Source organism: Mustelus asterias, chromosome 9 (genome assembly GCF_964213995.1).
Source record: "Mustelus asterias chromosome 9, sMusAst1.hap1.1, whole genome shotgun sequence".
Lineage (NCBI taxonomy): Eukaryota > Metazoa > Chordata > Chondrichthyes > Carcharhiniformes > Triakidae > Mustelus > Mustelus asterias.
The window spans coordinates 59,132,062-59,150,591 of record NC_135809.1 but is presented as its reverse complement, the minus strand read 5'-3'; the positions used below and the strand labels follow the sequence as shown (position 1 = coordinate 59,150,591).

Below are 18,530 nucleotides of genomic sequence, written 5' to 3'. Positions count from 1 at the left end.
GAGTTTATAAAGACACAGACTCAATTTACATGAATAATGGTTGGAATGCGAATACTTACAACTAATCAAGTCTTTAAGAAACAAAACAATGGGAGTGGAGAGAGCATCAAGACAGGCTAAAAAGATGTGTATTGTCTCCAGACAAGACAGCCAGTGAAACTCTGCAGGTCCACGCAACTGTGGGCGTTACAAATAGTGTGACATGAACCCAATATCCCGGTTGAGGCCGTCCGCGTGTGTGCGGAACTTGGCTATCAGTTTCTGCTCAGCAACTCTGCGCTGTCGTGTGTCGCGAAGGCCGCCTTGGAGAACGCCTCATAAGAACAGGATATGGCGCTAGACTCATTGATCAACAGTTCCAACTGCGCTGCGCTGTCGTGTGTCGCGAAGGCCGCCTTGGAGAACGCCTCATAAGAACAGGATATGGCGCTAGACTCATTGATCAACAGTTCCAACGCGCCACAGCGAAAAACCGCACCGACCTCCTCAGAAGACAAACATGGGACACAGTGGACAGAGTACCCTTCGTTGTCCAGTACTTCCCCGGAGCGGACAAGCTACGGCATCTCCTCCGGTGCCTTCAACATGTCATTGATGAAGACGAACATCTCGCCAAGGCCATCCCCACACCCCCACTTCTTGCCTTCAAACAACCGCACAACCTCAAACAGACCATTGTCCGCAGCAAACTACCCAGCCTTCAGGAGAACAGTGACCAAGACACCACACAACCCTGCCACAGCAACCTCTGCAAGACGTGCCGGATCATCGACACAGATGCCATCATCTCACGTGAGAACACCATCCACCAGGTACACGGTACATACTCTTGCAACTCGGCCAACGTTGTCTACCTGATACGCTGCAAGAAAGGATGTCCCGAGGCATGGTACATTGGGGAAACTATGCAGACGCTGCGACAACGGATGAATGAACACCGCTCGACAATCACCAGGCAAGACTGTTCTCTTCCTGTTGGGGAGCACTTCAGCGGTCACGGGCATTCGGCCTCTGATATGCGGGTAAGCGTTCTCCAAGGCGGCCTTCGCGACACACGACAGCGCAGAGTCGCTGAGCAGAAACTGATAGCCAAGTCCACACACACGCGGACGGCCTCAACCGGGATATTGGGTTCATGTCACACTATTTGTAACGCCCACAGTTGCGTGGACCTGCAGAGTTTCACTGGCTGTCTTGTCTGGAGACAATACACATCTTTTTAGCCTGTCTTGATGCTCTCTCCACTCCCATTGTTTTGTTTCTTAAAGACTTGATTAGTTGTAAGTATTCGCATTCCAACCATTATTCATGTAAATTGAGTCTGTGTCTTTATAAACTCTGTTTGTGAACAGAATTCCCACTCACCTGAAGAAGGGGCGTAGGGCTTCAAAAGCTTGTGTGGCTTTTGCTACCAAATAAACCTGTTGGACTTTAACCTGGTGTTGTTAAACTTCTTACTGTGTTTACCCCAGTCCAACGCCGGCATCTCCACATCATTATTATCTGAGTCACATGCAAATTCGCATAGAACAAATCAGATTAGAGAGATGAATGTCTGGTTCAAAGACTGGTGTGGGAGAAGTGGGTTCCGGTTTGTGGGGCACTTGCACCCAGTACTAGAGAAAGTGGGATCTGTACCATTGGGATGGTCTACAGCCAACTGTGCTGGGACCAGTGTTCTCGGGAATTAGGGAGGGTTTTAAACTAAATAGTGGGGGCAAGGGATCAAGTTTTGGAAGATGTGGTAAATCAAGGGGCAGAGACAAGGCAAAATCAGTTTATTTATAAATACAGATGTAGTTTCCAGTGATATACCTTTGTTGTTAAGCAGGTCTGCGATGAAGAAAGCTCAGATGACCATCGATTTGAAACAGGATAAAGCTGTGGTATTTGGGAAAACTGTGGACCTACATTTTACAAGATCTGGCCATTATTGTCTTCCTTTAAGCGAACCGAAATTATCAGACCAAAGGATTCATGACGCATTAGTGTCACTAACAGACAACAGCATGATGGACAAAAATATAATTCTGAAGCTCCATAAGCAGTTCGGTCATCCAGCACCACGGAGACTGACAGCACTGCTGCAGGATGCAGGTGTGCTGGACAAAGGATATAATGATCTCATAGAACAAATATCAGCCCAGTGTGAAATTTGCATAAAATATAGAAGGACACCCCTGCGTCCAGTCGTGAGTCTACCACTAGCACGAGATTTCAATGATGTACTATAACTACCTTGCCATTTGTTCCTATGGGGTGAATTCGCAAATGATGAGTTTCAAGATCTGTGCGAAAATTTAAATATTGCAGTAATGTACACTGCAGTAGAGAGCCCATTCAGCAATGGCCTCTGTGAAAGGAATCACGTGGTTATAGATGACATGTTGCATAAAAGTTTGGAGGATCAACCGGGCAGTAAATTGCAGGTTGCATTAGCATGGGCAGTGCACGCAAAAAATTCGCCACAAATGGGGGGCTATAGTCCATACCAGTTGGTATACGGGAGGAATCCAAAGTTGCAGTCAGTATTAACAGATGCTCCCCTGGCACTAGAACGGACCAGCATTAGCTCAATGTTTTCTGCACACTTAAACGCTATGCATGCAGGGAGTAAGGCCTTCATTAAGGCTGAGGTTTCAGAACGGATAAGAAGGGCCCTAAGGCATCGCATAAAATCTTTAAGAAATACTTTATATACTTTAAGAAAAGGGATAGAGTCTACTATAATAGAGTGGAAAGGCCCGGGAAAGTGATAGGAACAAATGGCAAGGTAGTTATAATACAGCACGGTAACCAGACAGTGCGGGCCCACTCTTCAAGAGTAGGAGCACTTGGGTATGAATTTGGAGCATCTGAGCAAGATGCAAAGAGGCACCTTGTACCTCACATGCACATACCCTGAGTTATTATGAGGAGCAGTCAACAATAGATGAGAGGGAATCTGATCAACAAAGTACCAGTGAAGCAAGGGATGAAGCTGCTACTTCAAAGGTTCAGCTACCCAAAGGATCAAGCGAGTGTAGGGATGCCACTATAATTGGGAAAGCAGGAAAAGCCTCAGGAAAGTGTAAACACTGGCTCAACATACAAGAGCGAGAACAAGAAGCCAAAGCTATAGATTGGGAAAATGGGGTGGACAGATGGAAACAAAAAAAGCGAGACCTAAGTCCTGAGGATGAGACAGTAAGCATTCATGAACCCAGGAAAAAATCACGAATCTGTGACCAAAGGTGTGTCAACAGAGAACAGCGGCCTGAATAGCAGCCCTGACAGAAACAGACACGGCTGTAGAGGCCGGAGCTTAACGGAGAAGGCTTGAATCAAACCAATGATAGGAATAGGAGTTGAAGCCTCCATGTTAAGGAAGCATTGATAGCTGCAAACAAAATGGAGCGTGTGGAAGTAAGAAGCCAAACAAAGGGAGTTGGACAGTTGGAAGGAGTTTGGGGTATACACCAAGGTACCAGACGAAGGGCAGCCTGCTTTGTCTCATAGGTGGGTTTGCACAGAGAAAGTTTTGCCAGATGGAACATATAAAGCTAAAGCCAGATTAGTAGCCCGTGGGTATGAGGAACATTTGGATGGGAGAGATATTAGGGTTGATTCACCCACAGCAGGGAAAGTGACACTGAACATTTTTTTTCGCTGTTCTGGCATCTAATAATTGGACCTGTAATTCAATAGATATCAAAACAGCATTTCTGCAGGGCAAAACATTTCAAGAAAAGTTTTATTTTGAGGCCACCCAAAGAAGCTGGTTATACACAGGGATATTTGTGGAAATTGTACAAATGTGTATATGGGATGTATCAAGGTTTGGTATTTCTCTGTACGATCTGTATTACTGAAGACTGGCTGTGTCCAGTTAAAAGCAGATCCAGCAATGTTTTACTGGAAAGTTAAAGGAAAATTAGCTGGAATTTTTATGCACATGGATTTCCTATGGGGTGGCACAGAAGAATTTAAAAAGATAATTGAGAAGTTGAAAACAGAATTTAAAGCAGGGAGTCAAGCAGCTGGTGCTTTTTGATATTCAACAAAGTACATCTGGTGTAACGATGAGTCAATAGGGATATCTAAACAGTATTGATCCCATTCCCATCACCAGAGAGGTCAATAGAAAAAGAGGAACGGGCCAACGAAAAAGAAACAGAGTTGTTGAGTATGATGGGACAGCTAAATTGGCTATGCACACAGACAAGACCAGATGGGAGCTATAATGTCCGAGAGCTCAGTAATATGTTTGAAGCACGCCACAGTCAGATCTTACAGGCTAATAAAACATTGAAAGCTAAAATTAGAGGAACGCGTAATTAAATTCCCAGCACTAGGAGAACTGGAAGATATGAAATTGGTTGTGTTTAGTGATGCTTCACATGCCAATCTACCAGATAGACATTCAAGCGGTGCTGGGTTCATAATATTCCTGGTAGGTAAGGAAGGAAAATGTTGCCCCTTGGCCTGGGAAACAAAGAAAATAAGAAGGATAGTCAAAAGCACATTGGCGGTTGAAACCCTAGCGTTAGTGGAGGCATTGGATATGGAGGTATATTTGTCAGACACAGAATTATTTTTTTATGGGCACATTGGGTAAGGAAGTACCAATTCAGTGTTATGTGGACAATGTTCTCTCAATAAAAAGTGTAGCGGAAAAAAGATTAAGGATTGATTTGGCCAGCATTAAGCAAATGCTGGAAAACAAGGAAGTTTCCAAACTTAACTGGGTCGGTGCTAATCTACAGGTATCCGACTGTTTTACAAAAAGAGGTGTAGGTACTGGACGGTTATTAAGAATATTGGAGGATGGTTGTCTTAAACTATTTTGAAAAAATTAAAACAAAGGGAATTTGTTAGAATGTAACCAGTGACAAATTTGTGTTGGGTGTAATGTGACCAATGGGAGCAAGATGTAAGAGGCAGCTGACTCAGTAAAACATGGAACCAATCACAGAGTGATGTAATAGTCAGCTGACCAACTGATCCACTATAAATAAAGAACTATGTAGAGTTGTGGGAAGCTTGGAGTGGCCCAGGGTGAGGCCCCAAGTTTGGAGTAATGATGTTTCTTTATTAAAGCCTTTCTTTGATTTGTAATTTGGAGTAAGTTTTGCTGCCGTTGTTGTTGTTTCATTAGCTGCATTTAAGAGTTCCTTCTGAGGAAACAATAGGAAGGGAAAGAGTACAAATTTAACAGCAAATCAACAGGTGACAGTAAAGGTTATGAAAAGACAAAATTAAAGTTATGTATCTGCATGTACGTAGCATTCAATATAAAACAGATAAGCTGAGGACACAGACACCCTGTTTTTAGGTGTCCAGATCACAAACAACCTGTCCTGGTCCTCCCATGCCAATACTGCAGTTAAAGTCCACCAATGCCTCTACTTTCTCAGAAGATTAAGGAAATTTTGCACATCTGCTATGACTCTCTCCAACTTTTACAGATGCACCATAGAAAGCACTCTTTCTGGTTGCATTATAGCTTGGTATGGCTCCTGCTCTGACTGCAAGAAACTAAGGGTTGTGAACAAAACCCAGTCCATCACTCAAACCAGTCTTCCGCCCATCGACACTGTCTACGCTTCCTGCTGCCTCGGAAAAGCAGCCAGCATAATTAAGGACCCCATGCACCCCAGACATTCTCTCTTCCACCTTCTTCCTTCGGGAAAAAGATATAAAAGTCTGAGGTTACATACCAACCGACTCAAGAACAGCTTTTTCCCTGCTGCCATCAGACTTTTGAATGGACCTACCTTGCATTAAGTCGATCTTTCTTTACATCCTAGCTATGACTGTGACATTACATTCTGCACTCTCTCCTTTCCCTCTGTGTACGGTATGCTTTGTCTGTATAGCACATAAGAAACAATACTGTTCACTGAATATTAATACGTGACAATAATGAAACAAATCAAATCAAAGATAGCCACTATGGAGACCTGGCTGCAGGACATGGATTGGGACCTGTTTATAAGATACTTGGCCCAGGAAACAAAGAAAAGGTGGAGGATGGCTCTGTTGGTTAATGATGGTTTGAGCACAATAGAGAGGGATGACCAAAGTTCAGGAAGCTAGGATGTGGAAATGGTTTGGTTAGAGAAGAGAAATGGTAAAGGAAAGAAGTCACCTGTGAGTCGTGTACAGGCCCCGTAATAGTAATGGCATGATACGGTCGAGCATAAAGGAAGAAATAATTGCAGCTTGTCAGAAAGGCATGGTAATAATCATGCAAAATTTTAATTTGGATATAGACTGGAAAAGTCAGGTCGGCAAAGGTAGGAGTTAATTGAATGTTTTTGGGATAGTTTCTTAAAACAATGTGTTCTCTACCAGACCTGGTATTGTACAACAAGATGGGAGTAGTTAATGATCTCAGAATGAAAATGCCCGAGGTAAAGGTCTGAGGTCCCTATCTACTTCGAGAAGACAACCATCCCGGTACTAAAGAAAAGCCAGGCAACATGCTTAATGACTGTCGTCCAGTGGCTCTGACATCCATCATGAAGTGCTTCGAAAGGTTAGTCGAATGGCACGAATCAATTCTGGCCTCACAGATTGCCAGGATCCATTACAGTTCGCTTATAGCTGCAACAAGTCCACAGCAGATGCCATCTCCCTGGCCCTACACCTCAATAACAAAGATGCCGATGTCAGACTCCTATTTATTGACTACAGCTCAGCCTTCAACACCATTATTTCTACAAAACTCACCTCCAAACTCTGTGGCCTGGGGCTTGTCTCTTCTCACTACGACTGGATTCTAGACTTCCTAATCCACAATCAGTAAGAATAGGCAACAACACCTCCTCCATAATCATCCTCAACACTAATGTCCCACAAGGCTGTATCCTCAGCTCCTTACTATACTCCTTATACACCTACTGTGGCCAAATTCCCCTCCAACTCAATTTTCAAGTTTGCTATAAACACCACCATAGTGGGTCGGATCTCAAACAATGATGAGCCGGAGTACAGGAAAGAGACAGAGAAGCTGGTGCAACAACAATAATCTCTCCCTCAATGTCAACAAAGCAAAGGAGTTGGTCATCGACTTCAAGAAGTATATCGGGGACCAAGTGGAAGTGGTCAAGAGCTTAATATTAGTTTCTAATATGCTAACTGGCCTGTCGTCATCGGCATCTTTGTTATTGAGGTGTAGGGCCAGGGAGATGGCATCTGCTGTGGACTTGTTGCAGCTATAAGCGAACTGTAATGGATCCTGGCAATCTGTGAGGCCAGAATTGATTCGTGCCATTCGACTAACCTTTCGAAGCACTTCATGATGGATGTCAGAGCCACTGGACGACAGTCATTAAGCATGTTGCCTGGCTTTTCTTTAGTACCGGGATGGTTGTCTTCTCGAAGTAGATAGGGACCTCAGACCTTTACCTCGGGCATTTTCATTCTGAGATCATTAACTACTCCCATCTTGTTGTACAATACCAGGTCTGGTAGAGAACACATTGTTTTAAGAAACTATCCCAAAAACATTCAATTAACTCCTACCTTTGCCGACCTGACTTTTCCAGTCTATATCCAAATTAAAATATCCAGCTCACCAACAACCTGTCCTGGTCCCTCCACGCTGACGCTACAGTTAAGAAAGGCTACCAACACCTCTACTTTCTTAGGAGGCCAAGGAAATACAAGTAACTTCCCAGAAGCAGCTATAAACCAAGAATGGAAGGGAGGAAGGAACTCAGAAAAATTACAATCACCAGAGACGTGGTACTGAGTAGGCAGGCTGACAAGGCTGCAGGCTGATAAGAACCTGGGTTCTGATGGACTTCAAAGTGTCTAGTGAGATAGTTGATGCATTGGTTTTAATTTTCCAAAACTCCCTAGATTCAGGGACTTCTTATTAGATTGGAAGATAGGAAATGTAACTCCACTATCCAAAGAGGGAGACAAAATGGGAAACGACAGGCCAGTTAGCATATTAGAAACTAATATTAAAGACATTATAGTAGGGCACTTGGATAAGTTCAAGGTACTCAGGAGAAGTCAACAGGGTTTTCTGAAAGAGTAATCATGTTTAACCAACTTATTGGGGTTGTTTAAGAAATCCACCAGTTCACATTTATGTATAAATGTGAACTGATGGATTTATTGCATTCATATTTCCAGAAGGGCATTTGATAAACTTTCACATCCAAGAAAATAAAAGCTCATGTTATCAGGGGTAAAATTGGCTGGCTAACAGGAAGCAGAAAGTAGGCATAAATAGGTCTTTTTCAGGTTGGCAAGATATAACTAGGGGTATGTCACAGGGATCGGTGCTGGGCCTCAACTATTTATACTTTATATAAATGACTTGGATTAAGGGATTGGAGGGATGGTTGCCAAATTTGCTGACTACGCAAAGATAAGTAGGAAAGTTAGTTTTGAAGAGGACATAAGGAGGCTGCAAAGAGATATAAATTAGTTAAGTGAGTGGGCAAAAGATCTGGCAAATGGAGTATAAATGAGGAAAATATGAAACTGTCCATTTTTTTAGTAGGAAGAAGAAAAAAAGAGTATATTATCCAAATGGTGAGAGATTGCAGAGCTTTGAGATGCAGGAGGATCTGGGCGTCTCAGTGTATTAATCACAAAAGGCTGGTACAGCAAGTAATTAGGAAAGCTAATAGGACATTATCGTTTATTGCAAGGGGAATTGAATGCAAAAGTAGGGAGGTTATGCCAGGATACTCGTGAGGCTACGTTTGATGTACTGTTTCTCCTTCCTCTTCTTAGGCAGTCTCTCGGAGTTAAGGATGACTTGCTTCCACACTAAAAATGAGTTATCAAGTGATTGAGGAGTCCAATGCGTGATATACAGACTCTGTCACAGGTGGGGCAGAAGCTGGTTGATGGGGTGCCCAGGTTGCCAGGTACTCCTTTCACTGACACTTGGCTTCAACTTGTTCTCCGTGGTGAAACAGTATTACTCATCTTATCTAAAAATGTTAAGTGCATGGGAAGCAGTTCAGAGGAAGTTTACAAGACTAATAGCTGGAACGGGCAGGTTGCCTTATGAGGAAAGGTTTGACAGGCTAGGCTTGTATCTGCTGGAGTTTAGAAGTTTAAGAGGTGACTTGATTGAACATAAGATCTTGAGGGATATTAATAGGGTGGATGTGGAAAGGATGTTTCCTCTTTGTGGGAGGATCTAGAACTAGAGGTCACTGTTTAAAAATAAGGGGTTGCCCATTTAAAAAGGAGATGAGGTGAATTGTTTTTCTGAGTCTTTGGAACTCTCTTCCTGAAAAGGTGGTGGAAGCCAAGTCTTTGAATATTTTTAGGGCAGAGGTAGAAAGATTTTTGGTTAACCTTTTACCCCCTTGTTATCGAGGGTAGGTGGGATGCAGATTTGAGGTTACTATCAGATCAGTCATGGTCTTATTAAAGGGCATAACAAGCTCAAGGGGCCAAATGGCCTACCTTGCCCCTTGTTCGTATGTAAAGCATAGCTTTGTTTCCAAATTTTTTAACTGAATTTAGTTCGCAGTCATACTGAGATATAACCTGACCTTCTCTGAATCTTCGTCCAGACCCCTTGACCACTCGTCCAGTTAATATGGCTGAAAGGATAAAACATAAGAGGAGAACAAAAAGCAGTGAAACTTACTGCTGAGGAAAATAAGGGGTTTGAAGAAATTTATGTTAAAGATCATCTTTGCATGCTTGACAAATGGGTCTTCAGGGTTCTTCTGGGAGTCCACTTGTGTACCAAATGCAACACTGGCAACAACGTCCATGGAAAAACAGCCATAGTACCTGTTGGGAGGTAGAATCAACATTAGTCACAGGGCTAGGGACTGATCCCATTTTACATGAAGTACTGAAATTGTATGTGACCTACAAAACCAACCTTCCTTAAAACTGCCAGAGGATCAGCTCACCACTAAAATGGCTGACCTCATCCAGCACCCTACCACTCACAATCATTAATCAATGATCTGACATTTCTCGAACGAACATAACATGATGGAATTCCACATTCAGTTTGAGGGCGAGTGTAATAACTCACGAAGCCTGACTGAAAGGAATGGTATTTATTGTTAAGCACAAAACAAAGTATCCAGTTATCTCTGGAATTTACTGACCCTTTTCACTTTCCTGTTTCCCCCAAAGATCTGCACCATATTCTCACATTGTATAAATTAGTTCACCTTGACTTCAAGGTTTCAGAATTTGCCTTGTACATTTCATGATGACTTAAACATTGTAATAAAATATAACTTACCTTTCGAGGGACACAGACCCTTGTTACACCTGCTCTCCCCACACCCACCCCCCACACACAGTGACCTAAAGTTTATTTTATTAGTGTCACAAGTAGGCTTACATTAACACTGCAATGAAGTTACTGTGAAAATCCCCTAGTCGTCACACTCTGGTGCCTGTTCGGGTACACTGAGGAAGAATTTAGCATGGCCAATGCACCTAACCAGCACATCATACAGACTGTGGGAAGAAACTGGAGCACCTGGAGGAAACCTGTGCAGACTCCGCACAGACAGTGACCCAAGCCAGGAATCAAACCTCCTGTCCTTGTGAGAACGCAGTGTTAACCACTGCACCACCACGCTGCCCACCTGATGTTCTCAGCATGAATCTTGGGGAATTCTGAGCATGAAGTTGCTCACAGTGCATGGTCTATCATAGATTCAGTCCCTTTTCATTATTCATTTTTGAGGTACAGGCATCGCTGGCCAGGCCAGCATTTATTATGCATCCCTGATTGCCCTTGAGAAGGTGGTGGTGAGCTGTCTACTTGGACCCACTGCAGTTCATGTGGTGTAGGTACACCCACAGTGCTGCTAAAGACAGAGTTTTGGGATTGTGACCCAGTGACAATGAGGAATATATTTCCAATTTGAGATGGTGCATGATTTGAACTTGTAGCGTTCTCACACACCTGCAACCAGCAGGTGGTGTAAGTCGCGGGTTTGGGAGGCGTCGTAGGAGGAGGAAATTTACTGCATAATTGTGCAATTTATTTGACATATTATGCAAATTTCTTCCCACGTCCTTAAGGTAATCAAGCAAATCTGCAATAAATGCGCCCATTTGCCTTGAATCTTTATCGATTTATTTTCTTAATTAGTTTTTTTTTGCAAATAAAGTGGGACAATGCAGGTTTTCTGAGAGAATGACTGCTTGCCCATGACAGAACAAGCTTGAATCCCTTCAGTAGGACTATATTTAACACCCAACCTTTAGAGATGCACAGCCAACAGTATTATTTGATGCCTGCTGCTTACCGGTGGATGTCAAAACCCTTGCCAGAGTCTGCATGTGTCTTCAGATTTTCCATCAGCATGTCAGCAGCCTCATTAATTAATGGACACATCTGAAAGGAAAATAGCTTATACAATTATGGGAGAATATCTATTGATATATAAACTATATCTGTCAGTTTGGAACAGAAATCAAACATGCAAGAAAGCATCAGTGATTCCTTGACCCTGCAATAAATAGAGAACACAAGCTTAAAGCACTCTGAAATCTTACTTTTCCTTAATACGCTCCTGGACTACTTTTTTTCTTTTCACTGTTACAATTTTATTTATTTCACGAAGGACCACAAGGGAAACATCAACAGTGTAAAAACTGAGCCAACCTCCATCACACCAGCACTGCTCAGTGTAATTGGAATGTTGCAGTGTAATTCCAAACCCTCCATTCTCAGGGGAGCTGTTCTGCTCCACACCAGAGACTTCAGCACATAATCAAAGCTGATAGTTCAGTGCAGTTTTGATGGAGTGCTGCACTGCTGAAGGTACTCTCCCTCAAATGAGACATTAATCTGCCTTCTCATGCTGGCTCTCACTTCTAAAAGTCTGTAAGCAAAAAGATGTTGTTACAACTGTACAAAACACGAGTGAGGCCACATTTAGAGTACTGTGTACAGTTTTCCTTATTTAAGGAAAGATGTATTGGGGCAATTTTGAGCCCACACTCTCCGTCCATGGGAATGACGGCACCCAATCAAAATCCGGAGAGACTTGGAAAGCGTGACATGTGCCAGAGAGTTTCCAAGTTCTGAACCAACAGTCCCCTTGCCAGCAGCGTAGTGTGAAACACACCGTGGGACCCCAGGAAGCTCATTTTAATGCATTAGCGTGTCATTAGTGAGCATTCTCTCTAGGACTTCCCCCATCACTGGATATTCAGTGGGCGCCAAGCGTGATGTCACGCTGCTGCAATTTACAACGGCTCTACATCAGCGTGAACCTGGTGCCCTCACCTCTGGGGGGGGAGTTCGGAGGTGAGCGCTCACGCAGCCATCAATCTCCAGAGCATTCACTGAAGAGGAGGCATTGGAGAGAACGTAGGGGACACAGATGAGTGCAACTTGGAAGTGGGAGGGGTCCCAGAATTACCATATCAGTGGGAGCTTTCCAGAGGGGTCACTTACAGACCTTACCTTCCCTTCATTTCAGGCCACCCCCTTGCTTTAAGGGTCTGTGAAGACTGATATGCAGGCAGTGCTTCCCATAATCTCCCTCCTGTGTTCCTGTCCATATTGCAGCTGAGGGAGTGCTCTTCCTTAGTGGGTGCTGGCCAGAATGTAGGAGGGCTTGAAAACAAGAGGCTCAGCACTGGGGGTGACAGGGTTACCTGGGTGGGGTCCCAGGAGAGGCCAGGTTGTCAGAGCACAGTAGGGGAATCAGGAATGGGCTGCATCTCCCCTCATGCAGCCTGAAGGGCCTCGCATTTGGGGGAGAATGACTGCAGCGTGATTGGAACCCACACTCAGGCAAAGGGGAGAAGTTGCCCAAAGTCCCAAACCAGTTGTTAGGGGTGCTTATGTGTAATGGTAGATCTCAATGGGTCATTGAAAACTGCTCAACTCTGCACCTCTTGTGATCTGGGACAAACTGGGTGCTCTCTAGGAATGCACTGGACATGCTAATTCATTGAATCCCTACACTGCAGAAGGAGGCCATTTGGCCTATCGAGTCTGCACCGACTCTCCAAGGGGCCATCTTATCCAGCCCGCCTCCTGCCCTACCCCTGTAACCCAATGTACTTACCTCACTAATTCCCCAATTTATACATCTTGGGACACTAAGGGTCAATTTAGCATAGCCAATGCACTTAACCCGCACATCTTTGGACTGTGGGAGAAAACTGGAGCACCCAAAGGAAACCCACACAGACACGGGGAGAATGTGCATATTCCACACAGTCACCCGAGGCTGGAATTGAACCTGCGTCCCTGGTGTTGTGAGGCTGCAGTGCTAACCACTGTACCACCCCAAATTGCTAGCCTCTCATAATTCAGCTGCGCCTTTTCTGCCACAAGAGGAAGACACTTGGCTGAACAGGACACCTAGCCTTCCCTCACTTGTGATTATGCCACAGTAAGAAGTCTCACAACACCAGGTTAAAGTCCAACAGGTTTATTTGGTATCACAAACTTTCGGAGTGCTGCTCCTTCATCAGCTGAGTGGAGAGGTGGGTTCACAAACATGGCATATATAGACAGAGGCAGGTACAGACAATGCGAGTGGAGAGAGGGATAATCACAGGTTAAAGAGGTGTGAATTGTCTCAAGCCAGGACAGTTAGTAGGATTTTGCAAGCCCAGGCCAAATGGTGGGGGATACATGTAGTGTGACATGAACCCAAGATCCTGGGTTGAGGCCGTCCTCAAGTGTGCGGAACTTGGCTATCAGTTTTTGCTCGGCGATTCTGCATTGTCGTGTGTCTTGAAGGCCGCCTTGGAGAACGCTTACCCGAAGATCGGAGGCTGAATGCCCGTGACTGCTGAAGTGTTCCCCGACTGGAAGGGAACATTCCTGCAGAGACAACGCAGAATTGCCGAGCAGAAATTGATAGCAAAGTTCCACAGGCATGAGGACGGCCTCAACTGGAATCTTGGGTCATGTCATACTGCCTCTGATCTCCGGGTAAGCGTTCTCCAAGGCGGACTTCACGACACACAACAGCGCAGAGTCACTGAGCAGAGACTGATAGCCAGGTTCCGCACACATGAGGACGGCCTCAACCGGGATCTTGGGTTCATGTCACACTATCTGTAACCCCCACAACCTGCCTGGATGTGCAAAATCTCACTGGCTGTCCTGTCTGGAGACAATACACATCTCTTTAACCTGTGCTTAATGCTCCCTCCACCCACATTGTCTGTACCTTTAAGACTTGATTAGCTGTAAAGGCTCACATTCCAATCATTATTCATGTAAATTGAGTTTGTGTCTTTGTGCCCTGTTTGTAATCAGAACTCCCACCCAACTGACGAAGGGACAGCCTGTTCCGAAAGCTAGTGGTTTTTGCTACCAAATAAACCTGTTGGACTTTAACCTGGTGTTGTTAGACATCTTACTGTGACCTCCCCTGTAGCCAGTGAGGATACAAAGATTTCTCTCAAGGCCCCAGCAATTTCCTCCCTTGCCTCTCTCAGTATTCTGGGGTATATCCCATCAGGCCCTGGGGACTTGTCTACCTTAATGTACATCCCCTGTACATCCTCGCTCATTTTACTCTGCTTCTGCTTGACATTCTGTACCATCACCACAAGAATGATTCATCTCTGCACACCTATCTCATCTTGTAAAAGGCACACCACCGGCTGCACAGTACCTCCTTCTCTGTACTAGTGCCTGCTCACTGTCCCCTCTGCAGCCTTCCACAATTCAACAAAGTGAGTTTGCCTCCTGCAAATAGCCATGAGGTTGCTGCTGCCCAGATTCATATGCTCACATCTCCCTCCCTATCAGTTTCTCCTCCTCTCTAGAGAACCCACCTCCTAAGCGGATGATGCCCAGTGCAGGTGGGCACTGCAGGTCTGAAGGGTCACACTTCCAATTGTTTCCTCAACACTGCTCACTCCACCTGCCTCTCAATCGACCCACATGCCGGGCTAAATGGCACGATGGAGGCTCAATCCCAAATACCCCTCCTCGACACATCAGCCTTGCTGTGAAGGCAAACTGACGGCCTACATGTTTGCCAAATGCAACACTGATCTCATCTGCCAACCCATTGTTGTCCTTGAATACCAACCAGTCCCCTGACACTGTGGGCACCTTGCATGACAAAATCTGAGCTTCCAGTTGTGAGGGGGGACTAAGACGTCACATATGCTCATTGCTATTTTTAAAATTTTAAAAACTGAACAGAGACCTATAAAATGGTTGAAACTGCGTCTGTCTGTGGTCCCTGAACAAAAGAAGCTACTTAGCAGTTTTAGGAAAAGTCACACCTCATTACCTCTGAGAAGCCACTAACCCAGTGTGGACTATACAGCCCACGTTCAAAGAAAGCTTTACAAAGGCCATTTGCATTTAATAACCCAGGCTAACCAGAAGGCGATGGATCATCTCCTATGATAAAGCCCCGACAGCCTTCTTTTCAATTCCTAATGGAATTGGAATTCAGTGTGGTATTCAGACGATGGATACCCATCCTTTGTCAAAGATGGTGGAGAGGTGTGAGTCATGTGACATGGGCCCTGGCTTGTGGGACAAGTAATATTGTCTTGCTGAACTACATAACTCAGACTGCTATTTAACATCTGACTAGCAGGCCACACTGAAGGAGTTCTGGCCCAGGTTGAATACTTGGTTCCTTCTACCCTACTTCTGCTTGATGTTTTGTACCATCACCAACAGGACTGATTCATCTCTGTGTACCTATCTCATCTTGTGAAGTCCACACCACTGACCATTCCCAAAAATGGAATGAACCATATCCTCGAATGGTGCAATGAAGCAGAGACTAGTGGCACAGATGATGAAAGATTACATTTTAAAAGACAATTATTGACCTTAACCACTCATGTCAGGTCATTCAACTTGTGTCACTGCAGCCAGGACCTTGGGGCTTGACTTATGATCACAACAACTCAATGGTCCCACTGCCCTTTGAGAATTTGTCTTGATGGCTTCCTGCTCCAATGTAGGTACTGTAGATCTCTCCAACGCTGCACCTTCTCGATCAAAGTCCCTAATACAGCAACAGAAAATCTTGGACCCTGCACTCTTGCATCTTTTGCCATTCTTCTGTCTTTCCCAGGTCAGATTCAGTTGTCGAATGACTTTCAGCACCTTCTTCAACCGCAATGCATCTCTCGTTTACAATGTGCAGGCTGGCATTAACCAGGTGCTTGCCTCTCATAGATTTAATCTAAGGTGTGCAGGCATTCAATCTCATGACAGTGCAGGTTGCATGCTGCAATTCTTAATGGCACTGGCTTGCACCAGAAATAAAGACCAGGGCCAAAATAAGTGCATGAGAATAAATAAGCAGGTAACATATAAGGAAACTTCTAAAAAAGTACTTTCTAAACATATAAATAGTAAAAGGGCAGTCAAAGGAAGTGTGTGCACATACTGTCAACTATTTAACAATGACAAGACACATTATCCAAACAGATTGTACTACATTCATTGACACACTTCCTTATCAAAGGGGGTGTAGGCTACCAGTGAGTAAGAGGATATTCTTGTCGGGGCAGCAGGCATTTCCAAGGTGCTCAATGAGAACTTTGAGGCAGCCTTCAGTAAAGAAGAGAGTGTTGCCAATCTAGCTGCAATGGAGCTGGTAGAAGACAAATTCATAGAATCCCTACAGTGCAAAAGGGGGCCATTTGGCCCATCAAGCCTGCACCAACAACAATCCCACCCAGGCCCTATCCCCGTAAACCTACTAATCCCCCTGACGCTAAGGGGTACTTTAGCATGGCCAATCAACCTAACCTGCACATCTTTGGACTGAGAGGAAACCGAAGCACCCGGAGGAAACCCACACAGACACGGTGAGAACGTGCAAACTCCACACAGTCACCCAAAGCTGGAATTGAACTTGAGTCCCTCGCACTGTGAGGTAGCAGTGCTAACCACTGTGTGCCACTGTGCCATCCTAATTGCAGGGGGTTTAAAAATAACTAAAGAAGGGTGCATCCTAGCTTGCTGAGGCAAGTAAGAGTGGAAATGATTAAAGCTCTGGCCACAGTATTCCAATCATTCTTAGCTATGTGAGTGGTGTCAGAGGCTTGGAGGGATGCGAATGTTACACCCTGTTCAAAAATGCAGAGAGGAATAAACCTGGCAAATAAGGGAAAACCAAGAGATACAATAATCGGGGACAAAATTGATTGGTACTTAGAAAAAATGTGGGATAATAAATGTAAACCAACATGGATTTGTTAACACCAAATCCTGTTTGATTATCTTGAGTTCTTTCAAGAAGTAAAGGGAAGAGTTAATGAAGGTAGTTTAGTTGCTGTGTATATGGACTTTAAAAAGGCATTTAATAAAGTCCCACATAATAGATTTGTTTGCAAATCTAATAGGAAGGGAAGTGTCAGTGTGAATATGAAATTGACTGAACGTTTGAAGCAGTCACAGCGAATGGTTGTTTCTCAGACAGGAAAGAATGTGCAGTGGTGTCCCCTAGGAATCAGGGTTGGGATCATTTTAATCTGAATGATCTGGATTTGGGTGTGTCCCAGCATGTCACATTCCCCTACCACTCCTGTACTTGCTGATTTATATTGGCTTCTCGTCAAGCTATACCTTGATTTTAAAATTCCCATCCATATTTTCAAATCCCTCCATGACCTTAATCCTCTCTATCTTTGTAATCTCCTCCAGCCCCGCAGCACTCCGAAATGAAGGCACTCATTAATTCTGGCCTCTTGCGCATCCCTGATTTTAATCACTTCGCCAGCGATAGTCATGATTTCAGCTTCTTCAGCCATTCGCTCATTAATTCCTCACTAAACCTTCCCAACTCTCTACCTCCTCTTTCCTTTAAGGCACTCCTTAAATTCTAGCTTGTGTTAAACTTAGTTTTACAATGTTCCAGTGAAATGCGTTCGGACATTTTATTGCATTAAGGGTGCTATATAGATAAATATGAATTGTTCTGTTGTTGTACTGTGGGGAATCATTTCAAAGTTTACAGATGACAAGATACTTGGCAGTCAGAGAGAAGGATAGTGGCAGACTCCAGAAGGTCGTGGCAGATGAAAGTGTGAAGTGATTCATTTGCTACGAAAAACGAAGAGAAAATAAACTAAATGCTACAGTTTTGAAGGGGGTCAAATCAAGGTCAGGAACCCAATCCCTTGATAATTTCTGCATCTCAACTCCAAGCTGCATCTGTGTTGCTCCAGTGGTGCCATTTTAAAAGGTAAACATTCTAATTGGGCCAGAGGTGAGCTCGGCGCTGAAATAGAGGCATCGAGGATTACCAGGTGGGAGCCGCTTGTCCCACAATGGAGCCTGCCGCTAACTTTGTGAAGAGAACAGGAAACACCTTGGAGGACCCATAGCATAAAACTTTCATAAGCCTAAATTAGAGATAATGTGCAAGATCCCCTAGAATCTGACATCTTCTACCCTATAAAAAGAATTTTACTTCACCGAACCCAACACTGTGCATGAACCTACACTTCGCTGTTTGGGTTTGCAGATTTCCAAATTGAAAATTCTGCTCTCGCTCTCCCTGGTCCGTTAACAAGCTGCTGAATGGTATTAATTGGAGGCAAGTGGGTTCACCTGCCCTCAC

At 44.3% G+C, this 18,530-nt stretch overlaps 1 protein-coding gene across 5 annotated transcripts in view; it reads right to left on the bottom strand.

Moving 5' to 3' along the window:
* The window catches only part of tbxas1 (thromboxane A synthase 1 (platelet)), a 283,372-nt gene that overhangs the window by 69,068 nt on the left and 195,774 nt on the right, over positions 1–18,530 (bottom strand). For all 5 annotated transcript variants that reach the window (XM_078220257.1, XM_078220256.1, XM_078220255.1 and 2 more), the window contains 2 exons: positions 11,253–11,341; positions 9,614–9,762 (listed from right to left, as the gene is read on the bottom strand). In XM_078220257.1, coding sequence (XP_078076383.1) covers positions 9,614–9,762; positions 11,253–11,341 — 238 coding nt within the window. The remainder of the gene's footprint in view (positions 1–9,613; positions 9,763–11,252; positions 11,342–18,530) is intronic.